The 26,481-nt window shown below is 37.4% G+C and overlaps 1 protein-coding gene across 1 annotated transcript in view; it reads left to right on the forward strand.

The window, feature by feature from the left end:
- Window positions 1–1,986: 1,986 nt before the first annotated feature.
- Window positions 1,987–26,481, forward strand: part of LOC139685621 (serine-protein kinase ATM-like) — a 56,548-nt gene continuing 32,053 nt past the window's right edge. Inside the window, exons 1-10 of the mRNA XM_071582560.1 lie at window positions 1,987–1,992; window positions 3,742–3,891; window positions 3,973–4,083; window positions 9,928–10,068; window positions 13,333–13,579; window positions 16,510–16,760; window positions 16,858–17,014; window positions 21,504–21,600; window positions 24,233–24,349; window positions 25,907–25,988. Coding sequence (XP_071438661.1) covers window positions 1,987–1,992; window positions 3,742–3,891; window positions 3,973–4,083; window positions 9,928–10,068; window positions 13,333–13,579; window positions 16,510–16,760; window positions 16,858–17,014; window positions 21,504–21,600; window positions 24,233–24,349; window positions 25,907–25,988 — 1,359 coding nt within the window. The remainder of the gene's footprint in view (window positions 1,993–3,741; window positions 3,892–3,972; window positions 4,084–9,927; window positions 10,069–13,332; window positions 13,580–16,509; window positions 16,761–16,857; window positions 17,015–21,503; window positions 21,601–24,232; window positions 24,350–25,906; window positions 25,989–26,481) is intronic.

Raw genomic sequence — 26,481 nt, forward strand, 5'->3', positions numbered from 1 at the left:
TTATATTGGTTGGGCTGAGGCCTTTCAAATAAAAGTATTGTATAACTTAACAATGACCAATTTTCACATATTCACTGAAAACGTTCACTTTTGATGGCTGCCAAACAAATACTAAGTAAAGTAGCGTCCTCAAACTTGAAGCATATACTTTATAGATTGCGTACCTTTTAATACAGTCATATTTTGCAAACAACTACCGCCATCTCTAGGTCAGGCTGGGTACTTCTGGGCCTTCCCATGTATACATGTACCAGCTGTGGGCAGCCTCTTGCAGTCGTTCATCTTCTGGTAGCATAATTTTTGGAAGTTTTCTTTCCATTTTATGAAAATGTAGCTCAAATAATGCACCTTAGTCTTGTTATTTTTCTGAGCGGAGTGTGTGTGCCAAGTAATCCCTAACTTTCATCAGATACCTTCATGCCCAATTTTTCATGAAAGTTTACTTTTATTAATGCTCAGAAATATTTTTTCATTCACTGCCGCCCAACTAAGATGCAGCTGTCAGCGGTTACTTTAGTATTTCTGCCAAGAGTTTTCTTAATCGTGAAGTACCTAGGTGTATGGAAAGACATGAAATGCCATGGAAAGCATTACACTGTAACAAATTCAGAGTGTAAAAATCAATTGCCTTGACAGGGATTTCGAACCCCAATCACTCGATGTCCGGCCAAGTGCTTCAGCCAGTTAAACTATCAAGGCATCCCCTGACACTCCAAAATTTTGGGGGTTTTAAAGGAACAAGATGTTGTGACGAAATACCACACATAGAATATGACAGGCATTGGTAGTCGTGCTCAATGCGCCCCAGCCCACCAGGTTAAAGCCAACTTTAAAGACTTTGGTTGACCTTTGACAAATTCCAAGAAACTGCGGGTGATGCGGATGACTCCGTCAAAAGTTACTGCTGTGCTGCCCTGCGTGGTCCCTTTGGGTTGAGTTGAGACTAGCCTGGTCCAGATTAGTGAGGGTTCAGTGTAACTGCATATTTCATCAAATAATAACTAAATATTAACTGCTTATGTGAAACAACAGCAATAGCTACCCATTTGATACTTAAAGAGAATTTATCCTAAATTCAAATGTTAGATCACAAAACTGGAAAAACGCTAATGTCAGTTGATGTACCCATATATTTAGCATCTAAAGTATCCATGGGAGCAAGGAATTACACCGTTGGTGATGACTGTTCTTTCAGTGGTGTGGGTTAATTCCTTTTCACTGATTATAAGGGTCACTGAAGATGAAAATGATATTATTGATAGTTATTAGGTGGAGGTGACCGGCAGCTAGGTCATTTGGACCATCAGGGATCAGTGGGTAATGTGCCTACGTGATGTACAAGTGACAGCAGATAGAGGCATTTAGGTATCAGCTTGGGAAACAAGGAATTTATACCATTTCCAAATGTATTCGATGGTTTCTGGCTTGACTTTGTGGAAGTTTATGTTCATGGAATAAAGAACACAATGTATTTATCCACTCTTCTTTATTTTGGTATTCCTAGTTGCAACGCATAGGCGTCATCATAAGGTACCTGATGACTGACCATTTCCAAAGTCTTTGTATGCCTGAAGTCCAGAACTTCAGGCTATATATAATAGAAATTTCACCTTAAAGTCCCACATATTCAGTGCATTCCATAGAGGTAAGAGATAGTAGGAAGATCATCGTAAATTAAAACTCTGCCGAAATGAAATGTAATTCATGTTACACAGGATTTTAATATGGAACTCATAAGGGATAAGTAATATTTACTAGTTATTAAATTATTGTTTTTATTCATGAGTTGTCTAAGTAATATTTATTTGCTATTCAATGGAATATGTAGAATACCTAACAGTAGTAATGATATAAAAATTGTGCTTATTAAGGGGTTTAAAGATCCAGCCTCCAACTTTATTTGAAATTTTTGTATGAAGTATGATTCCTGCATCCCATTTGTGATTACACTGTGAGATTGGTATAATAGTGAGTCTTCTCGATCACATGAAGGTAATTGTTTCTGACGATGGATTGGTTGATACGCAATGAATGAGATTGCTTGTATTAGTCATTCAGGTTATAGTAAATGTGAACACTAAGACCTGTTTTTTTATCTTTCTCTTTCAAAGTAAGATTACTCATGACCATTTTTCCCATTTTGTAAATGTTGACTTAATGAAATAATTTATGGGAAACAGATGAAAACTTCACCAATTTAACAATAATTATCACTTGAATGAAGTATGTACCATTAGAAAACATACTTTAGATGAGATACAGGCACATGAGATACCTGTATAGTCTCTTCTGTATTCTGATTATTAGTCTGTATTCAAGAGTTCATTGACTTTAATCTAACCTTGATACAGCTATCTCAAAATCAATTTAGTATATTTGAGACCTGATTAGTTAGTATCTTTTTAGACCATTTTAGTATCTTTTTAGACCTGATGATGACGCTTGAGCGTTGAAACCGGTTGTACGCTAATAAAGAACAGTGGAAAGTTACTTTGTATTCTTAATTTCATTAGTATCTTTAATAAAATGCATAATTGAAACATTCATTTACAAAATATAGTTTAGTGTTTCATCCAAATGAATTAGCTAATCATTACTATAAAATGCATGTTTGGAAGTACCTATGGAGTGAATGCATTTTAGTGATAGGCATTATATAATTGATTAATAGATACATGATCTTTTGAGCTGATATCAAAGAGGGATTTGTGGACACTAATCTTGAGACATCCTAGTCATGATTCAGCTTCTTCTATCTTTGAAATTGTTTGAAAACACTAGGAAAATAATTAATTCTTTATTGCTGTGTTTATGCATTGCATGCAAATGTTGGAACATGTAACTGTATATGCAACCATTTTGCAATGTTAAAAATGAACATTTTTGATAAGACTCAATTTGGTATAATTTTAATTAAGTAACTTCAAAATTAGCAGAAAACAAGACTTCTCACCCCCCTGGCAATGAGTAATCTCTATGGTACTTTTTATTGCAATAAAATTTTTCTTAATCAGTAATAGTAATACTCCCACATCAAATATTGCACCAATATTGATTTCTCATTGCTAGTGATGCTCAAAATTTGCAAATAATTGCAAATCATAAAATTGCATTAATACTTTATGGGCAGACCTGCCTGTTAACTAGTATCTAGGTGGCTTAGAAAGCTTAAGAGGGAAATATCAGTGAAAGGGGTGGATATATGAATGTGGTGACATAGAATATAAAGTTTGGTTTGCTTTCGGGTTGGAGAATGGGAGTAATCATTTCATTTCTGTAGTATTGTGTTTGATAATGAAGATGGACAGTACCATAGGTGCAGTGAAAATTCTTTAGGCGCAATGAAGAAGGAATTAAGAGTTTAAAAGAGCAAAAAAACAAAGTTGAATTTGAGCAAATTAGAGTGAACAAATTAACTCTAGAATGTTAATGCTATTTTTTTCACCCTATTCCGGTAAAAATTTTCAAAAATTTGTATCTCACACCCATTATGACTATGAGAGTCCTATGGGGGCTCATTTTTTAATTTAGAATGACGTAGCACAAAGATTATTTTTTCAAAGTTTATCGTTGGAGAGGAAAATGTTTTTGTTTGGCATGAGATTTCAACCGCTCTGGGTTTTTTTACCCCCATTACTGTTCTAGGGTTAAACTTTTCATCCTTATTTAAATTAAAAACTAAATAATTGCGAGATTTCTCTAAGACTTTCGTTAATTTAATTTTTTTGTTTCCACTCTCAGGTATTCCCATATTGGGGAGCCTACAACTGCATCAAAGATTTCTACTTGGAGAATGCGGGTGTTATTTTTACCACTTTGTGGATGGCTAACCATGAATCACTGGATGAGTTTTGTCATATCATAGAAAAGAATATTTCTGAAGTGTTTAAGGTAAGTTTGTGTTTATGATATAGACCATGTAATTGGAAAAGTGAAGGAAGGAAGTGATATTTGTTAAATGTTATATTCCAGGAGCACTCTGCCCTCTTATTGGCTCTCTCTATGAGTCAATATTTATGCAGCGGAAATGAGGATGAGGTGGCAGTTGGGCGGCAAACAGCTCAGTCAGTCATCGATCAGATGGTAAAAGTCCATCCAGACTTAAATCTGTATCAAGCTCTTTCAACATCTAATTCAATCTTGTATGTTGTATGCAAATTGTTCCATGATGAGGAGAAAATAGCTGTGGTAACGGAGGACAGCACGTTGCTCAATTGTGACAGCAAACTCTGCTACCCCGAAAGAAGTTCCCACCGGTATACAAATGAAATGGTGGAGAAATTGTTTGATTATTTATTTTATTGGAACAAGGAGTCAAAAGGAGTCAAGTACATGGATTACATCATAAGGGAATCCCCCAGCCACTTGCGTTATGCTCTACTCCGGCTTGCAAATGATGTCATCAATGCTTCCACACCATGCGTTGCCACCACAGCTCTTGTGGCATTTCAGTTTTATGTGGAGTATGTGATGGATTATGTGGCAGGGGTGCAAGAGGCAAAGGAGAAAATGTGCATGAGGAAACTGGTCAAAGGGATTGTTCGGGATACTTCCTTTTCCTTATTCAGAGTCATAAAGAGGTGGTGCAGTGCAGAGAACGACACTGTGTGCGCTCTTGCATTTATATACCTCCGTAAGGATCTAATCGAGTAAGTATTCTCTTTTGCAATATGGAGGCATTTAATGGGAAATTGGAAATGATGCCTTAGCTCATTGATTCCTTGACTAGTATTAGTGATTATAATAGTGTGGATAGTAATTTTTCAATGCAACAAGACCTATTTCAGTTACATATAATCACATTATTTGCTCAGTTTGCTATAAATAGTAATTTTCTCAGTATCCCTCGTGGGGTAACCATTCATATGAAAGGAAAACCCTTATAGTTAATTAGCTATTACACCAAATATTGGCTGCACATAAGCAAGAGTCATGGTGAAGAAAGCTACAGTTGACAAAGGAAATCTATGTATTATTATTGCCATAATTTTTACTCTCCTCAGAGAATCCAGAATTTGAATGCATAGCATTTAGTAACAAATGAAGTTAAGCTCTATCGGTTCCTCAGTGAGGCGGCTGTATAGGTGTCCGATCCCATTTGGGTGGCCATTAGAGTAATGGTGTCTCATTAAAACACCATTGACTAGCCAAGCAAAGCCAACTCAATTATCTCATGTAACATGATGGGCAAGGATTTGAGTGTATCCTGGCAAACCTTGGGATTCAGCCCAAGAAATACGAGTGCATTCATTGTATATTGTTGATGAATGTGGGTTAAAAATCTTTAGAAAATTAAATAACTGATAATATATATTTGAATTTGATTATTTGAAAATATATATTCAATTTTTTTAATTCATCCATTATTTTATTAATTAATTTAAGCTTGAATCTGTCGAATTAAATGAGACACGGATGAAATGTAGAAAACTACAATGGTTTTCAACTGGGTCCCTGATAAACTTCGTAGTTTCAGGCTTGACTTTGTGAAATATATCCATTACAGAAAGAAAAATACAGCTTCGTTAGTTCCACAAGTTTACACTGGTACTTAATACAGGTTAATTTACACTTAGTTAATTCCACTTTACACAGGCTCTAGGATATTTATTCAGTTGTTGCTGTTTAATTGTAGATCTATACAATTTATTTCATTCTGTATTTCTTCTGGGTTTCCACTGAGTTTCCTTCAGTCACTACTTTTAGAAAAAATAAGCCCCATTTATTATCTTGAGCATTATAGGGTTGAACTGCTGCCATCTTTTTTGTAATTTATCAAGGGGTATAGTCTGCCATTCCTTCTGGGATCCCCTGTCCACCCCCCACTCAGAATTCCTGTGAAAGTTTGGCTGAAGTCATATGCTTAGCTTTGCATGCATTTAGATGGAAACAACAGTCTTGTCCTAGAGCTCTTGCCATTCTCCGTTACTGTGTTCGTGTTCCTACACCCCCTTGTAGCAGAGGTGCTCAACAAGTTTCAAACTCACATGAAAGGCCAATTAAAAATATTTTGAACAAATATTAGTCACTCTCCAGCCAAATGTTTTCTCTCCTATGCAATTCCCATATTATAATGCCTCTGCTCGAAAGGATGAGAAAAGATATGAAACCTGGAATGGTTTTTATGCACATATCAGTTAAGAGCATAATATCTTTGATACTGATGTATTTGGACGTGGAAAAAATCCAATTTTTTGTCCTGTTACGTTGTACGAAATCAAAATTCTAGATTTACTTTTATTTGGACTGCGCCCCTATTAACATGGTGTTTTTGTCATTTCAGATATTTTGTTCCACCACTAAAAGGTCTACAAGTAGTGTTAGTCCCAATTGTGTACACTCTTGTTGATCTGATTAATGATGGCTGCATGAAGCATTTAGAAGAGGATGTGCTGAAGCTAATTGAGTCTCTACTTAATACAGAAAGCCTTAAGGAAGACCTGTATTATCTTGTTCCTTTTCCCAGTTCCGAAAAATTTCAAAATTTAAATGTGCTATTAAATAGAATTGGATGTGGCAGATTGAGAACTTCTCTGAGGGAGAATCTTGTGGATTTCTTAGAGGCACATAATATATTTGGGTTCACTCGCATTGAAATGCTTCAGCATGTCCAATCCATGGTGAGTAAAACTCTTTGGAGAAGTCAATATGCGTACTCAGGGCCACTTTTGATCATATGCTAATCCTTTCATTGTCATTAGGAAGAACAAACATGTCGTTGTCGGACTTCATTATTTCATTTGTATATTCTTTGTTGGTGGATACTGAATTAAAGCAAATTAGCTCTGCATAATTAAATTACATCTACAGTCATAAGCTGTGGCAATCGTACTACATCTAGGAATCATATTGAAGAAGTCCCTTGTAGATCACAAGGTTCCCAGGGGCTGGAAAACAGCTTATGTAGCATCAATATTAAAAAATGGAGATGAGGAGGAACGGAGCAATTGCAGACATATTTCTCTCATATCCACATCATGCAAGGTCGTGGAACATACAATTGCTAGTGAGACACCTTGATAGTCAAGAATTAGCGATGAAAAACTAGCACCGTTTCTGAAAGGAAATCCTGCGAGATGCAACTTGTACTTTTTGTTCGTGATACAGGGTTCGTCCGGAAAATAAGTGTACTGAGCTCAGGAAAAAAAATTTATTACACTTTTACATATCTTAAGCTAATATTCCTCAAAATAGGACCCTTGTGAGTCGATACACTTGTTCCAGCGGCGTTCCCATTCCTGGAACGCTCCCGCGAAGGCATCATCGGGAACCTCTCGAAGACTCATCGTCGACCTCTTCTCTGCTCTCCACGAACATCTTGTGCCACCGAAAGATCATGTTTCTGTACATGGCTGACTCCCCGTAAGCCTGGTTAATCATACCGACAGTTTCGGTAGACGATTTCCCAAGCTTTACCGCAAATTTGATGGAATAACGCTGCTCCAAAAACTTCGGCATCGCGTTCCGTGACGTGGGTCGAGCGTGGAGGTTCGCGTTAACAGAGCTCCTCACTACACCACAGCTCAGAGCCGACTGCCTTTTTCAGCGTCGCTTGCCAACATACCCCCCTCCAATCGCAGCCCATCAGAGCGGTGCTGGGCGCGCCTGGAGTGGCGCGCCCAGCCCAGAAGTCAGTACACTTATTTTACGGACGAACCCTGTATGTTTGTTTAGGGAGAAAGTGATGTTCTAGTTGATGCAGTTTTTCAAGATTTTGAAAAGGCTCTTGACAAAGTAGCTCATAGTAAACTTCTCTAAGCTAGAAGCCTATGGCATATATTAAAACACCCTGAACTGGAATGAAGACTTTTCGAATGGTTGGGTACAGAGAGTAGTCTTGGATGGAGTTAGCTCTAATGCAGTGGAAGTCATTCTGGTGTTCCCCATGGAAGTGTCATTGGACCCTTTTTAATCCTTCATGTTGATGATATTAATGTTATCATTATTAGTGAGATACGTTTATATACCGATGATGCAGTGGATTATTGAGATATCCATAATCCTGAGGATAAGATAGCTTTAGCATATGGCCTTAGTGCCATGCAAACATTGGTGCAACACTTTGCAATTAAAATTAAACTTAAAAAAGCTTGTAATGATGCATTTTTTATAAGAACAACTCTCTCTCCAACACCTACTGTATCAGGAATACTGGCATAGATAGTGTAAACTTGATTAAATACTTAAAGGTTAAATTACAGATCAAATCCCTTGCATGAAGAAGAACGCCTCTTTAGTTGCGATGTTGAAAATGTATTATTTTGTCACAAAATTACTGGGTTTATTTGTAGATGTCAGTTTTGATCAGGAGACACATGCTAATCATTTAGCCAATAAACTGTATAAATATTGCTTGATGTTCAGATGTTTAAAACGAATCATTAATCAAGATGTGCTAAATACTATGTATTATGATCAAATAACTTATATTCCTTTATGATGTACCTCTGGATATGCTCTAATAATTTTCAAGGTACCAAAAAGTTCTCAGATTTCTTGCTGGAAAATCTCTTCACTCACCGTTTGAACACATATTTGACACTCTTATGCTTCTACCCTTACTGTGCTTATATATATTATGTGCACCATAGTAATACTCTGGGAAAACAATAACTCTCTCCCTAAAAATTTTGCTATCTATAATAAATCAACTAGATGTAGATTGGAGGCTTTTGAAATGTGGGTGTGGAGAAGGATGGAAAAGATGAAGTGGACAGAAAGGAAGCAAGCAAAGAAGTGCTCGGTAGGGTGGGCGAGGAGAGGAGTTCTTTGGGAGAAATATGTACAAAGCTGGGAGGAAAGATGGATACAGAGTGTTTGGATTGGGAGAGGGATGTTGAAGACTGTAATGGAGGGGAGAGTGTTAGGCTAGTGAGGAAGGAGTTGGGATAGGATAGGGGTGTTGGATGGGATGAAGGGAGGAAGGAAGTATTCTGAATTGATGAGGAGCTTATTGTAATGTTTGATGCCAAGTTGTTTTTTGTTGTGCGAGATGAGGGAAATGATTCTGTACCATTCAGTAGCTTGTGTCCTTTCAAAACTTACCTTGACCTGTAGATTATCAATAATAATTATAGTTGTGCTTGCTATGTCCCAGCTACTTCTTCCCCTGCTATTGATTTTGCTGCGTAAATAGCATGACTCCAGCATGCCATTCCTTAGTGCTATTTAGAGATGACCTTCCTTCTTTGTTTGTAAACCATACTTCCTTTTTCTGTCAGCCTTTTTGTTAACCCATGCTTGAGACTGGCAACTAGTTGTTGTGGCTTGTCTTTCTAGGAAACTGGCTATGATTGCAGACTATCCTTGATTTTTTTCTTCTTGGAGGTTGTACCAGTCTCCATGCGGGTTACTATTCTTTTAAGACTTCTTTCTTCTCTTCAGTTCAAAATACTTGTTTGGAGTTTTAAAATTAATGTAGATCACGAAGAAAGAACAATAAAATTTTGGTTCAAGGAGCATTATGAATTCATTTGAGTGTTAAAATGTGAGCATTTCTTTGTGATGCTCTTCGTGTTGCATGATTGGGACATCCCCATGGTTGAAATGGAGATCGTAGGTATAGAAAAACCTTGAAAAAACAAAATTGAGCGACTGCAGAAGAACCGAAATGCCAAAAACAGCTTTAAATAATGACAATGGTTCCAATTGGCCCTGATTATGTGACATGTCTACCGGTATGCATATGGCTCTAAATGGTTCCAAAAACTGCTCACCTGCAAGGTAGTAACATCTTTTAATAGTCTTCAACATTATATTATCAATAGTCTATAACATAATATTTTTTATGGAGAAAACCTCCCAATTTCTCTCATTAGCACAGCCTTCTTTACAGCTAATAAATAACAACAGCTTTGGAAAATTAAGTCATGGGTCATCAAGAGATGAGGGCTGATTTTCTAATTTTTTCTCTAATTAATATTTCAGCTGAAAGAGAAGAAAGCAGAATTAAGATATCTTTATGATGAAATTGAAGAGAAGAGTGATTCCTTTGAGAAATACAGTGGAAGTGTTCTCCACCGGACCATTTGTCTCTTAGCCAAGCTCTGCACTACTTCAGACCAAGTGGTACGTTGGCTTCTGGTTGCAGTCTTGCATGCATGTCCACAGTGAACACGTTGCAGGTGGAATGGGAATGAAAGATTCCCTATAAATGCATGTAATTAAAGAATCATCTCTGCCTAAGTCTTATTCAAGGTGGAAATTTATATTTTAATCATTAATTTGTTGTGAATTTTGAAAACTGGAACAAAAAATTCATTTAGTCGTGAATTTCATTTTGGCATTACAATTTTCAGGATATTAAACCTTAGATTACATTATTTTGTTTGGAGATGGTTAGAAAGAAGGTATGTCTTGTGAAGATGTTGGTCGTTAAATAACTGAATTTATGAAAGGCTTCAAAAGTGTTAATTTTTGTACCATTATGTGTGTATTGTATTTACCGTGCATAGGGTAACCTTTCATCCATGAACTCTGAAGTTTTGACAGATTTTGTTATGAATGAAATATCTTTGGATTTTTGTGTTCAAACCTGTACTTTAACCACACTGTGCCCTTAGTTTTATAATCTTAAATATTAGGTGGTCCAGAACTTAGATTTACTCCATCCCAAGAGCACTCAATTAGGTGGTATACTACAGGCTCTACTATGTGCTATTGCAACTGTATCAATCAATTTTCCCTATTTTGAATTTTCATCCTATTTTACCACTGGGAATTTACCAATGCTACTAAATTACATAAGTGACAGGTGATGGTAGGCCACCCAGTTTTCAGCATGCAGACCTACGGACAGGGTGTGGCGCTTAAATTCAGACAAGCACGCGTTTCCTTGAATGAGATTTCCTCGCAGGGTCAGCAAAACCTCCCCCAGACTTCTCCAAAGCATTATACTTAGCCAAAATATTGTAACAGTTGATCCGGGGTACCCGAAGAATCAAACTATTGTGAAATATAATACCCAGTGCGACCACTTTTGATAATATCGCCTCTTTGATTGTTCTCTGCACTTGTAGGTAACATCTTGGCCAATTTGAGGTCATGACTGTTTCCTAGATTCCTATAGCTTTCAAGAATGCCAATGGCAACCTCTAGTGGGACTAGGGTATGGAGGGAAATTTTAATTGAAAATTGTCTGGATTTAAGTGCTGCACCCTGTACATATGTCAAGCTTATTTGGGCTTCAATAGTGACCTCTACACGGGGTTAAAATGGTAGGAATTTGAAATTGGATTTTGTCTGGCTGCACCCACCGCACCCTGTATATTTTCATCTAATTACTATTGTGTGTCAATTTTCAACTTGATTGTTTATATTTTTCTTGGTATTTATAATACTTCTGATGATAAGGTGATGTTGACAAAGTTTGAGCATTTGTTCTTCTAGAGTAATCTGATTTGGTGATTCTGATGTAATCTCAGGGGGAAGAATATAGAATTTACTATTCCTAATGCTTGAAACACTTTATGTATTTATTTATTTGTTTCATATACTGTAAGTTCATTTTGCGGTGTGCCATTTCATGATGAATCCTATGCTTGTTAAAAGTTCTTAACTATCAGGTGATGAGCCTGTTTGTTTTCTATATGAAGGTGTTTTATTTATCCCTCGTTGATGTTTAACACAATTAAAGTTCAAAATCTTCATCAATTTTTATCAATATTAACATTGGAGACTAGAGAGAGAAGTACCTTCAAAGGCTAGCAGTTTCATCCGTTATGAATGGTGGGATCTTTTTGAAAAGGCGCATACATCATGGTGGTGGGGTAACGCCCTCACCTGCCAATCCAGAGGTTGCGAGTCCCGCTCAGGTAGATTTTCTTCCGCTTAGGGAATGGATGTTTGTGATTATAATTATTGTGATGCATAAGGGCTGGGATGAAGAAGGGACTGTGTCTCTTAATCTTGCCCCAATAAAGTCGTAATGCATACTACAGGCTTCAAATTCAAATTTTCCACCAGAAATTTAAATAATCCTTCTCGGTACCAGATTGCAGTACTTTTACAGTATAATTATTGGTACTAGGGTAGGCTGAAAAGTAATGCACACATGCTTGCAGAGCCTGAGAAAAACAAATAGCAAGATCAGACAAAAAGTACATTGAAGTACAAATCTTAAGTTTCAAAATCATATGTTTATTTTTCAACATAGTCACCGTTAAGGCTAACACATTGCTCCCTATGTATAACAAGTTTGTTCATTCCGTCACTGAGAAACTCTTCTGACTTTTCTCGAATCCAGGACTTGACAGCTGCCATCACCTCATTGTTTGAGGTGTAATGATTACCCTTGAGGTGTCTCTTGAGTTGAGGAAAATATAAAAATTGCAAGGCGTAAGATCAGAGGAATAAGGAGGGTGTGGAATCGGTTCAAATTTCATGTTTCACAGAGCCTCTCCAGTTGTGCGCAAGGTGTGGATGAGCGTTGTCATGTTGCAAGATTATTGGTGCCAGGCTGCCTTTAACACAAAACCCTCGACGTCAGAGGTGTTTTAGATTCTGTATGTACTGAGATGAATTTACTGTTGCCCCTCGTTCCAGAAAATCAGTCCCATAAACTCGGTGAGCATCCCAAATACAGTCAAAAGAAGTTTCATCAACAATTATTGCTTTTCCAGGCTCGCAGCTACCATCGATTTGCAGTTGACCTGTCAACAGCATCGTCACCATAAACAGTCTTTAAGCAATGATGAATCACAGTAGGAGTCAATTTTTTAGTAGTTAAAAATGTGATTACAGCATACTGTTTGACTTGCGTTGGCATAGTACTGGAATACGGCTCCATACTTTGGCTTCTCGAAATACACTGGATGAACGCAATGCAAAAATAAACGTATGATTTTGAAACTTAAGAATTGTACCCTACTTTTTGCCCGATCTTGCTATTTTTTTTGTTTGCACTCTACAAGCGTGTGTGCATCACTTTTAGCCTACCCTCGTATTAATAAATCAAAAGAGAGATGGTACTTTTTTCCACACTTTATTTTACAAGTCGACCGGTTTCGTCGCATAGGCGACATCATCAGGCCTGACAGACCTGATGATGTCGCCTATGCGACGAAACCGGTCGACTTGTAAAATAAAGTGTGGAAAAAAGTACCATCTCTCTTTTGATTTATTAGAATGGATTTCCACAAAGTGAAGCCTGAAACCATCGAGTTTATCAATACCCTCGTATTATTGAAGCTGTACTCCCTAACTTATTCCATGGTAACAAGGAATAAATTAGATTAAGTGTTACAGTTCGTCCCTTGCAGAAAGTAATATTGGAAGAAGGCTTAGTAGAATTTTTAGCAGGATCAATTTGGTCATTTTATTCTCACCTGGCAGATAAGAACGGAAGCAGCTAAGTGCCTAGCTGAACTGGGGCCAGGTTACCTCAGAGCACCTGTCCTGGTTCCAGAGATAACTGTATCTACAGCAAGGAGCTTGCACAAGAATCAGCTCCACAAGTTGACCCTAAAATGCCTGGAGTTGCTCCCAATGTATCTCCTCGATCCAAGCATGGAGGTGGTAGAGGTGACATCTACTGCCCTCATGGCTATCATAAATTCCAAGGAAGGCCAGGCCACGTTACGTAAGTAACCTGTCACTCTCCATGGTATCAGTTGAATGTTGTAAGCATGTCCCGTGTGCTGGAGGAATTAGGTTAAGGGCTCCTTGATTCTTGAAGAGAAAAGGCAAGGTTTTTTTTTTAAATGTATAGAACTGAATTTTATTTTCACCCCAAGGGAAGTATTGTGGCACCCAATTATATGGGTATTGGGTAGAAATAAAAGGAATTTACTTTCAAACCTCCCACCTTTTTTAATGAGACAGATTTATTTCTTTAACCGATGGAAATTTGTCTGTATAATAGGGAAAAAATGTACACCAAATTATAGAAGTGTTGTTTTTGTTTGGATAAATCTTTTTATTTTTCTCTTGACTATGATTAAATGTGTGCACATCAATCCTTCTCTACACCCGCATTCCAAAAGCCTATAATCTACTTATATCATCCTGCATTCAGTGACCATGTTTCCATGCCATACAAAATCATGCTCCATATCAAGGTTTTGACAAACTTTTTCTTAACATCCTTACTCAAAGACCCTGTCGAAAACTCCCTCCTTCTTGTGAAAGCTAATTTGCCGAATGCAATTCTCCTTCTTATGTCCATACTACTTTGACCACTTTGATCCATAATACTTCCAATCAAACACATCCCATGTCTACTGCACTGGCTTTTCAATGCACTCAGCAGTTTGTAACCCTTTGGGCGACTGAAAAACTAAAGCTTGGTCATCAGCAAATCTAACTGATTTTATGAATGCCCTAGTGATTTACATTCCTGCCTCCAGTTCATCCCGTGCGTCTTTTACCATGTCCTTTACACACAGAGTGAACCGCGGATGTGGTGATTGGCAACCCTGCTTCACTCCTCTTCCCAGCACTGCCCATCCAGATTTGCTGTCCACCACTCGCGCCTGCATTGTCTGTGTCATGTTCAGGTTGCAGATGAGTCATTTTCCCAATTCACTGTATCAAATGCATTTTTGAAATCCATGAAATAGACAAATACTTCCTGATTAAATTGTATGTTCCTTTCTATTAGGAACCTCATTACTGCCATGGGATCGCGTGTGCCTCTCGCTTTCCTGAACCCAACCTGATCAGCCCCCTGTGCCCTGCTCTCTGTCCGCTTGTTGATGATCCTGAGAGCCACTTAAGCTGTGTGCAAAATCAAATTTATTGTTCTGTAGTCCTGATATGAAGTAGCCTTTACCTTTTTCGAATAGAAGCTAAAAATTATCTGGCAGTCTACATGCCGAATTCCTCCTCATAAATGCTATGTCCATATGTAGTCCATAGAGACTCTTCCTCCCAACGTTTCCTTAAACCTTCAGTAGTTCCACAAAACTGCTGTCTATCCCTTCAGCCGTATTTGATTTCAATCCCTTAATGCCTTTTCTGTCTCACTGTTGAATAAGCCCGAACCTAAGTTATCCTCATCTATGTCATATTCTCTTTCTATGTCTACCCTTGCTGGCCTAATTCTGTTTCATGCAGAGTAAAAGTCATCCTTCTTCATTTGACGTTCACCTTTGAACCACCCCCAGCCCGAGTGACCGGTGGTCACCACTTGAATATCAATCCCCCCACTGATGAATTGTTACCATCGGTAAAGGCCTCCACTTTGCAGTCACATTTCTAGATGCCTTATCATGAGCTCTTCCCCCAAGCTGAATGCTGCTTTGAAGGTTTTGCCTGCTCAGCAGCTAGGCATGTTTCCCATCCTGGTATTCTAAGTCCTGCAATTACCTGATTATTCTTTGTTTACCATTTATCATATTTATGCTATGATATTATTTTACAAATTTTATATGGGATATCATTGTTATGGGAAAAGTAATTGGAATGGTGTCTAGTGATTTTCCTTAATTGTTTTTTTATGTGACAGAGTCTCTTTTAACTGATAAATAACTGGGATTAGATAATTTTCCAGGCATCGGACTGAGGTGCAGTTGCTACATGGACTCTTTCACTTTACTTCTACTCTTTCTGGGTACCGGGCATGCCTGTGTAGACCATTGGAATATGCAAGCCCCTCCACTACATCACCTTTATAATTTACACTCATCATTTTTCTCAATTGTCCAAGTGGGGAAACAATGTCATGAAATTAGTCTTAATACTGAATCTGGTACTACAAAAAATGAATTCAACTAGAGAATATGTACAGTTTATGAAGGAAAAGGGGGATCGAGATGGTGCGGGGGCTAATGTACTGGCTCCCCACCCTGAGGGCGCGGGTTCAAATCCCGGCGGTGTTGAATATTTTTCAGAGGTATCTCGATCCCTACTTGAGGTGCTTTGTGGAGGGCACTTTGAGTGAGTACACCGTCTGTCGGATGGGACGTTAAACTGTGGACCCCTTGGCACCTTTCGTAAAGAGTAGGCTAATGCCGACGCCGGGTTTCTCTCCACCCTTCATCCTTTCCTGTCCATCCCTTATGGCGCAAATGACCTTAGCTGTCAGTCGCCTCCCCTCAAAACTACTACTACTGAAGGAAAAGTTGAAAAAAAAGGAAATATGTGTAAAATCAGAGAAAATATAAATGAGCAAGTTAGCTGTAGAAGGTCGGCATTTATACTCTACTCACTGCAACAACACTCAATGCATTACTTAATTCACTTGTCTCTTTTCATTCATAGGAAATAGTGAATAGCATATAAAATTACTGTTGATTAAAAGCAAACCTTATGTACTGAAACTCATTTAAGCAGTTGGTCCTATTGTACTTTCGTTATTATGATCATTATCTGAGAATGGTAATCAGTGATGCCGAAGGGTATAGTAACTGGTAACTTGAAAATGTTGGACAAATTAAGCTTATTTGGTATGAACAATTTAAACATAAGAATTTTTATTGCTGGAAATATGTTTAATGCATATCCTATAGCCATAGAGTTAAGCTATGCAGTTTTTGGTTTCAATTGTAACGACATAACTTTTGCTTTCAGGTGGAGAATGGCCTTGCCAGCTTAAATTGGCAGAAGATTACACTATTTTGGAGAAAAATTTTAGCATCAAAATCTGCCTGTCCCCTTTGGAGTTCAATGAAATGGCCTTCTTTGAGACTCATGGCTTATGGATTCCTTCTGGTGATTGCAGCCACTCCAAGTGGATCGTGGCTTTGGTGACAGCTCTCCTCCGTTGCTTCACCTCCGTCTCATCTTATCTGGAGAAATTAATAAAAATTTGCTCTCTCAAGGTGGGTGTAATACATTTGAAGCAATTCTGGCAAATATGGTAGCCATGGCATCGTGACCAGTAATAGTATGATTTTTAAACGTTTTCTTTTTCTTTAGGTGTCTTTATGTGAAGAAATATTCCCCTTCATCTTGGAAATCTTTTTGCACTGTGGGCAAGTTTCTTGTCAGCTCACTCTCTTTGAGCGGATCCGTCACTTCTTCAAGGTCACCTATCACTCGTTCACCTCAAAGACAGATAGATGCTCTCTAAATGGTAAGTGCCGAATTTAAATGCAAGTATAAATTGTACAATATAAATTATGATTGAATCAATAAATAAGCACATATTTCAGTACTTCCTTCACGCACAAATTTTTGCGAAAAGATTTATGAAAGAAATTGTAAAAAAAACGGGGCGTTCAATTAGCTAACACATTTTATTGATCATAGTAAGAAATGTTTTTAAAAAAAGATTGACAAAATTAAAAATAACTCACTGAAGACTGATATATTTCAGTGGTTCCAACCACCTCCTACAGAGTACAAGATGTAACTAATGAGAAGATTAGGAAATGAGGGGAAGAGATTTGGAGGGGTGTGGTTAAACAGAGGGGCATATGTTATGGGCGGCTGTGTGTTTACAGAACAGGAGATGGTGTTAGCTGAGGGGAATTTGTAAATCCAGGATGTTGGAAGGATTTCAATAGCTAGATGCAAACTAATCCCAGGGTCCTTCACTGGTATGGTTTGGCTGCTGATGGGAGGGAGGAATTATTAGATTCATTGTAAGCATAATCAAAACTTTCCGCATGGGTTGCTGCATCTTGGGGAACTGGGAGGGAGGATGGGTTACAGGAGACCCCGTGGTTGTTCACTCTAATACGAGGGCAGGCTGCAAACTAATGCACACATGCTTGTAAACCACAAACAAAATGACCTTCAGAAGCACTCCTCGTGGCATGTGGAAGTAACATTCCTCCTCAATGCCCATGTGCACGTTGGAGGTCGTTGTGTTCATCCAGTGTATTTCAAGAAACGGAAGTATGGAGATGTGTTCCAGTACTATGTCAACGTGAGTTAAACTGCATGCTGTTATCAAATTTTGAACTGCTGAAAAAGTAACTTCTACTGAGATGCATCATCATTTAAAGGCTGTTTATGGTGATGATGCTGTTGATAGGTCCACTGTAAATCAATGGGTAGTAAAATTTTGTGGTTTTGAGCCTGTAAAAGCCATAATTGTTGATGAAACATACAGCAGACATCCAATCACTGCAACAGATGATAAACAATGCAAAATCATCGAAGATTTGATTCAAAATGAACGGCGAATCACTGAAAAGCATATCGCAAACTATATTGGAATATCCAAGGTAGAACTTTTTTTGTGTTAAAGGCAGCCTGGTGCCAATAATCCTTCTTCATGGCAACGCTCGTCCACACACCTCATGCGCAACTGGAGAGGCTCTGTAAAACCTGAAATTTGAACCAATTCCTCACCCTCCTTATTCCCCTGACTCTCTCTCAACTCAAGAGACACCTCAAGGGTAATAATTACACCTTGGACGTGAAGGTGGCTGTCAAGTTCTGGATTCGAGAAAAGTCGGAAGAGTTTTTCAGCGACGGAATGAAAACACTTGTCACACGTTGGGAGAAATGTGTTGGTCTTAACGGTGACTATGTTGAAAAATAATTTTATGATTTTGAAACTTAACAATTGCACTTTAATGTACTTGTTGCCCTATTTGTATTTGTTTGCACTCTACAAGCATGTGTGCATTACTTTTCAGCCCACCCTTGAATTAAGGGGTGTGGTGTATTGGCCAATAGAAAACGCTGGCCAGAGTTAAAAATGTAGGAGATTGATGACATTTTTTGGAATGCAGGAAGAAGTCAGAAGGGACAGGAGACATTTGAGTATATTATGTTGCGGAAGGGAGTTTGTGACAAGGTTGGGGCAGGTTTTGCATCTAGCACAATTGCATGGAGTTGGAGGGATTTTTGGTTTTGGAGTGGATTTAGAATATGGGCTTGTGGATTTAAAAGAGTACTTGAAAGATTAGCTGAGCCTTAGAATGCTACAGATGGGCATTTGGAGAGTAGGTTGGGGGTGGTTTTGTTTGATAGGGTGGAGAGAAGATCTCTAAGAATTTATGTACAAAGTAAACTTTGTAGTTAATCCGTGCTACTCTCTTCCCAGCACCATGCCATTTTAATAAAATTAAAATCATAAAAATTATGAAACGCTTTGAAACTAGTTTTATTTCTCAGCAAATAAGTCATTTCTCACCTAAACTGCATTATTTTAATAGGTAGCATATGAAGAATATGAATCTGTATCAGCAATCCTTTTTGAAAAATCATCCTTCATCTGTCATATGTTTTTTCCTGGCTACTTAGTTGGTTTACTTTTGTGAGGGAAATGCGTCCTGCCATTCATACTATGAGATTTCTGTGTTCATGTTAAACTACAATTATGCCCAAATAAAAAGGCTGAATATGGAAAAAATGTGCTTTCCATTGCTAAAAAAAACTCATATTAATCACATGGAATTGAAAAAGGAGAGTTTTCATATATTCTGCATATTTCAGACATCCATTTTTTTTGATTATTCGTGTTTCATCATGCATCCATTTGTATGGATAATCAAGAGTTTAATGTGTATATATTTATTTATATATAAGGTCTGTAAATCAAGTAATGAGACTGGCAACATAGGGTTCAATCTGAGAACACTGGAGACACTGGGCTTGGAGGGGCGGCAGGGCAAATTGTGATCCACCTTCAGTACAGGTTTGAACTCGCTTGAGTCATTTGGTTGTGTGTTGTGATTTTTTTATGGGAAACAGTTTTTACTATTGTGTTCTAAAATGGAGTGCTATCAATTTCGAGCAACGGTGTGCCATCAGGTTTTGCTTCAGACTTGGGCACAGTGCAACAGAAACTCTTGCTAAACTTCAGCAGGCCTACAGAGATAGTGTTTTGTTGAGAGCCCAGGTTTTTTGGGGGTTAAAGGCATTTTCAGAAGGAATAGAGTCGATTGAAGATGAACCACGAAGCGGAAGGCCTTCATCTTCAAGAACCAATGAAAATGTTGACAGAATCTTGTGCATTCAGGTTGACAGTCAGAATGATCTGGGAAGAGTTGAATTTGACTCACACTCATTTATCAGATTTTGACCAATGAATTGGGGATATGAAAAATCTGCGCAAAAATGGTTCAAAAAAACCTTTCGCAAGACCAAAAGGATATCAGGAGGAAAAGGTGCCGTCACTTTTTGGACTCAATTAAAAACAACCCCCATTTGCCGTAACGTGTCTTTACTGGTGATTAGGTACTGGAGTACGAGCCAGAAACCAAGCGCCAGGGCATTGAGTGGCACACTTCAACCTCTCCAAGGCCCAAAAAAGCAATGATGAGGAAGTCGTGGATCAAATGCATGTTGATTTGTTTTTTCAATATCCACGGAATAGTCCGCAAAGAGTTTCTACCTCAAGGCCAAACGGTCAATCAACACTTTTACCGGGAGTATCTTGAAAAACTTTGAAAAAGGGTCTTTTGTGTGAGACCAAATGTCAAGAACAACTGGGTGTTGCATCACGATGATGCTCCTTGCCCCGCAGCATTTTCAATAAATGATTGTTTGGCCGGTAAAAGCATTCCTGTGGCTCCTCAGCCTCCTTATCCGCAGGACTTGAGTCCTTGTGACTTTTTTCTCTTCCCGAATTTGCAAAATCACCTCAAGGGAACTCATTTTGGGACAGTCAAAAACCTTCAAAAGGCTGTTACCAACCAGCTGAAGGCTTTTCCAGTATCGGAGTTCCAGCACTGCTACGAGGAGTGGAAGGATAGTCTCCAGCGCTGTGCAGCTTTGGAAGGAAGTTATTTTGAGGGTGACAATATAAAATTGTGAGTCTATTTGAATGAAAAAATAATAAAAAAAACAGTCTCATTACTTAATTTACAGATGTGGTATGTGCTGCAACCATCGTTGCTTAGTCGTACGTTTGCAGCTGTAACAGCAATGACATTTATCGTTGTCACAACACCAGGAATGCTGAAAGCCTTAACAAAACTCATATCAAACTAGGAATTCCGCACTTTTAAAAATATGGTACTTACGCATTATTATTGGTAACTAGGAAAATAAAAATTGTATTAATATCTCTTGCAATACCAACTTGATCAGTTTTCAAAAAGAAATATCTTCCTCTTTTTTAATGAATTCATGCAGTTAGAGTTGTAATGGTATCGATATATTTTTTGTATCCTATATTGCATGGACAAACAAATCGCTGCATGAATAAATTATTATTTTCTTCATGGTAAATCATAGGAACCATATTACTATTTATGATTTGGTATTATTTTGCTATATTTATTTTTGCATTGCAGTCTCTCTAACATATTCAAAACTAGGGGATATTTTCTCATTTCAGCCCTCTTCACCCAGTTTCTTTGTTTTACAACAGATGATATCCCTGAGGCCTTTTGATGATCATCTAGTTTTCAATACTACTAACACTAAATTTTAAATGGTATTGTGCGATGAGTATTTAAAATTTCTTATTACTTCAAACAATAAATTTTATTAGTGAAACAATTCATTTCTGTTTCATCTCAAGAAAAACAATTGATTCAAGGGATGTAGTAAAGGGATATTTAGCCAAAGTTTAACCAAGAGTAGTATGATTAAATATTTTAAGAATATTTCTGGTGTAAATTTTACCTCATGTTTAATTTTTCATATGTCTATATTAGGAGAACCATTAATCAGGAACAAGGCTACTGTGGTCACTATGCTAAATGTGGTCAACTATTTAAACCTCCAGCACCATGGCACACAAGTGAAAGACAGGTGAATACATTTTTGTTTCGCTCACTATGATTTACAGGTATGTGTACTACGAAATAAAGAGATTGACTTGAATGGACTAATTACCTCAGGTTTTCTTTATATTGCCTCCTTGTCATCTCATTCCTTTTCATTTGTAATGAAATTCCTATTCCTGCAAGTAATACATAGTAATTTCCAAGAACATATGAATGGTCCAACTTGGACGGAACATAAAATTGAAACTCACTTATCTGCTGATACACGGATGGTCCAAGCTACAGCAAGCATTGTGGTTAAGCACAATCCATTCAATGATTGTCATAACCAGCATCCAAATATTTACTATTTATCAGATATTTTTGTGTACTAATTATAAATTTAAAAACAACCTTCAACATTTAAATGGGTAACCCCTGTGAATCATAATCAATTTTTGCCAACCCATTTCTTTTTAATTTTCTAATTTTACTTTTATTTTATGCACATAAGTTTGTTTGGATCAAGAAAGTTTTTCTTTCTTTCAACCAGAAGCCATCTTTTTTTTTAAATGCCGTATGATTTCCATTTTTAGTGAATACTTAAAGTATCCTGACTAAACCCTTACTCATTCGCTTTTAAGCTGTTTGAATCCAAGCCTTCTATATCACAGACCTTGGGGTACCTCACAGATGGTCAGATATCATTTTGGTGGCTAGAGCACCTAATTAAATCATATTTGTCAATAGTTTAAATTTATTTTCTTGCTGGTTTAATGTCCAAATCACATCAGAAGAAATATTTATTTTCCTATGTTATACTCAGCCAAAGAAAAGCTCCAAACATGACAAAGTCAAGAATCACTGTGATTACATGTGGATTTTGCATTTATTCCCAAGTGTCGTAGCAAATTTAACTTTTTAGTAAAGATTGGGTTTCTGTCCCAATAAAGGGATGTCTGGTGGATGTATTGGCATGATATAAGGGTCCCGTATTTATGAGAAAGACATATTCAAGGTACATTTTAGAGAGTTTTTAGAATTAGATAAGTTAGCTGATTATCCCTTGCCATACAAGAAATGTCCTGTCCATGTGTTACTTTCAATCAGTTGACCTATGCATATTCTAAGTCTTTATGTTTAGGTGCCTTGCTTTGCCCTCAAATCCAAATTTATTATTGCAGCCCATGGATCAAGGATAAATTATCAATTGCCATAGGTCCCCCCCAACTTCACCGGCTCTCTCCACGGCCCTAGGAGTTTGGCGTCGCTCCATGGGACGCACCCCCAACGGTAAATCCCCCCCCCCCATCCAGCTACGACATTCTCTCCGGACTTAGAAGGACTTAGCACCCGTTTACTTTGTCTTCCCCCACCCTCATGCATAGTTACCCATGCTGCCTTTCACCTTTCCTCCCTCTTCCCCACTTTTCTACCACCTTCCCCTTACTTGCTTTTCAGCATATTTGCTGGACTCAAGAGTGATGACTATTACTTGACGATGATGCAATTATATTGAAACCGGTCGCGCTAATAAATTTTATTTTGTGAAAAATTGCCAATTTTTAATTAATTCTGATATTTTACCATATCACACCTGAAACGTCTCTTTTTATTGCTTTAACTAATCATAACATTGCTTTTAATTAATTTCTACCGTAATGATCAAAAGAATGAAAACAAACACTCTTATACTGCTATCAAATTATCAAGAAATTGTAACTTGGTCAACTTCATTTGTATATAGAATCCTGCTACCTTCGTTAAAATCTAGCAAAATATGATTGCCATTAACCACATCATGTTGTCACATCAAAAACTATCAGCTGCGATATCCATAAGTATTTCAGCAAGATTAATCACAAGTTATACATTTAAGCATGATTTGTTTCTGCAGATTTAATCAAACCAGAACCAATTTAATCAAACCAGAGGTTAGAATTGACCAAGCATTGCATCATCAAAATAAAATTTATCAAAGAAAACTGCCACAAATATTTGGTGATTGACTCACATTTATTAAATGAAAAGGTGTGTAAGGATGTTACTTTAATGGTGATACCAATTGGAATCTTGAAGTAGGCAGATTGAATTGATTTAATGTCGATGAATAATATTTATCTTAAACAAAGGAAGATAAGGAGGGGACAATTGTTTGAAGGTAAAGGGCCAGAATACAGTCAATGGGGAAGTTACACGATGAAAGTGTGGTGTGAGCAAAATTATTGCATTTGTGTATTTTTGTGTGTGTGGGGAGCAGGGGGGCAAGCACGTGAAGCGGGGCCTGATGACCTTCACGTTTTGCTATGACACTAATGCAATAAATATGAAGGGAAGGAAATGTTAAACAAATTGATGTGAATGTCTCATTCCTTTGTGTTATCCATGTTTAACTTTTTACATTTGGTATTCACTGACACACACCCATACACAGTGTGTGAATTCAAATTTATACATTAATTTATCTTTTCCTATCCCTTGCCATCTCATGAAGTATTGACATGCATAATCCTTGAGGTTTACATACCCCATTTCAGTAACCATTGCTCTGAATACATTTTTGAATCAACTTCTATTGATGGAAAGGGGCTTGAGCAGCTTTGCTTGTCCTTAAGGCAGTTATCACGAGTTTTATATCCTTAAAATAAACAAGTTTCTCTCTCTTTTTGTTTTCTTAGTGGCATGAATGAAGTAGATGCCATTGATTACCTTCACTGTGCAGTAGCAGCTCAGCAGTGCTCAGCATACTTCTCAGCCATCCAATACTGCACTCTATGGCTCTCACAGGTCTCAAAGTGAGTAAAATAATTCTGTGCTCATTGACTGCAAATAATGAAGAACTGATGACTAAACTTCTACGAAACTAAAAGGTCATTTAGTATTCTATTGTTTTCAACACCCCAATGATTGGTGTTGGAATATTTTCTGCAAAATGAAGATTAAAACGCCGTTTGTTTCTTGAAAGTGAAAGAGCAAATTAATGTCACAAATTTAATTGCAGCGAATAAAATGGTTACTTATTCCCGTATGCTAAATTTCTTCTCATCCAAAGCTCTGAAATAAAGAGAGCCATGTAACTTGAGGTTTTGCAGACTGAAGGATGCTCATCTTTGTTTTGAGTAACAGCTATTCGTAAATACCTAATTTATGTGCCACAACAGTACACAAGTTTTTCCTCTTCTAAATTGGTTATTCTTTGCTGGCTTTAATTTTGTTTCTGTGTGTCTAATAGTTATTACTGTTTGATGGTTCAGTGGCATCACTGTCAGCTTCTGTATGGTACTTATACTTAAAAATCGATATTTGAACATGAATTTTATTGGCAAAATCATGCAAATTAAAAGGAATGCAAATCAAACGGTAATCCATGAATAATTATAATGGTATCATAATATTATATCCTTGACCATAGTTAATATAATTGTGGTAGTCCAGGGGTAGAGCATTGGACTACTGACCAGAGGGCCTACGTTCGATTCCCGGGCAAACCTCTCTGGGCACCCTCAGCTTCACTTAAGCTATGTGATGTACCAGAGCTTCCAAGGAAACCATAGGTGGCTCAGGGAATGGTTCTGGCCCCCATTCCCTGAAGTGTAAATTCCACTTGTTGTTGGGCTTAGTATTGAGTGAACTCTACCATCACCTTCCAAACCGACCTTCGAGTTGATAACTGTTTTTATGATTTTATTGTTGATCTGCTTGTGCCTTATGTGCTAAATACTGTACAATCCATACTGATTTAAATTCTCAGGTGTCCCTCACATTGCCTATTTCTTATAGGAAAGAGCCATTAGGTGCTCCGCAAGATGCAAAACAATTCCTTCATCCAACTATTTGCCACCAGTTGGAGATGTTTGGTGACGCTGTTGTGTCAAGATATGTTGTTTGATGTGTGTCTTAAAAAAGGGGAGCTGTTGATCATTTGAATTATTGTTTTTTGCTTTTTTTATTGTCTTAAAAGTGCCTGTGTTCTTTTGGCTTGTCCGTAAAATGAATCGCTAACCTCTCTGTTGTGTTTTCTGAATGAACTAAATTGGGAAAAGTAATTCTAATGCTTTTATCAGCACAGAAGAGCGATTCTCCGCAGTCTTTTCATTAAATCCACCTACTCCCTCCAAAGGTATCAGTTTGATATTTTAATTTATGTTTTTTGATGTTCATAAAAAATGTTGTCCACATTCGACCAAGTGTGGGCATGCAAATGTGCACTGATTTTTAAACAATATGTGCATAATATTCAACTTTGTGATAATTTATTGTGCAAATAATGGAACATCTAAGTATGCAGATATAATATATATAGTTTTAGTTTCCTTATAAAAACCAGGATTTGCTTTTATTTACTTTCTTAGGGGGAATGAGTCCAATAATCTGTCATTTCACCTGGATGTTGGGACTCCTCATGTTGATGAAATTCTTCTTGTTCTCCGAAAGGTAAGTGAAGCAGTTTTGATATGATGAGAACACCATTGGTCTTCTCATTAATTAGTCTCTTGGGTGTTCTTTACATTTAACATTTAGAGATTGGAGTTTCATTAGTGCATGCAGAATATTTGTGGTGAGAAGTCCTGATTGATTTTACTTTGATGTGAAATAATTTATGTTCTTCAGTGTCTTGAGTTGCAGATTTTGTTCAGCAAAAGTGAGAAATTTTTCCATTAAAGAAGGCATCTGCTTTAAATAAATTTTTTCTCAAATTTTGTTTCATACATCTATTGCTAATAGCCGATCCTAAGGGGAGGATATTGTGAAAAATATAGAACTCAAGAGAGATGACATTACCAAATAAGCATTTTTTCCAAAACTATGAGGGGGTATTGTAAAAATTTAATTTTGGCTAAGAAATGACCGAGATCGAAACTTCATTTTTATTTGTTATTCCTCATACTCTTCCACATAGTCAATAACCAGAGTATGCATTTCTCCC

This window comes from Hetaerina americana, unplaced genomic scaffold, assembly GCF_022747635.1.
Source record: "Hetaerina americana unplaced genomic scaffold, ioHetAmer1.1.p SCAF_119, whole genome shotgun sequence".
Lineage (NCBI taxonomy): Eukaryota > Metazoa > Arthropoda > Insecta > Odonata > Calopterygidae > Hetaerina > Hetaerina americana.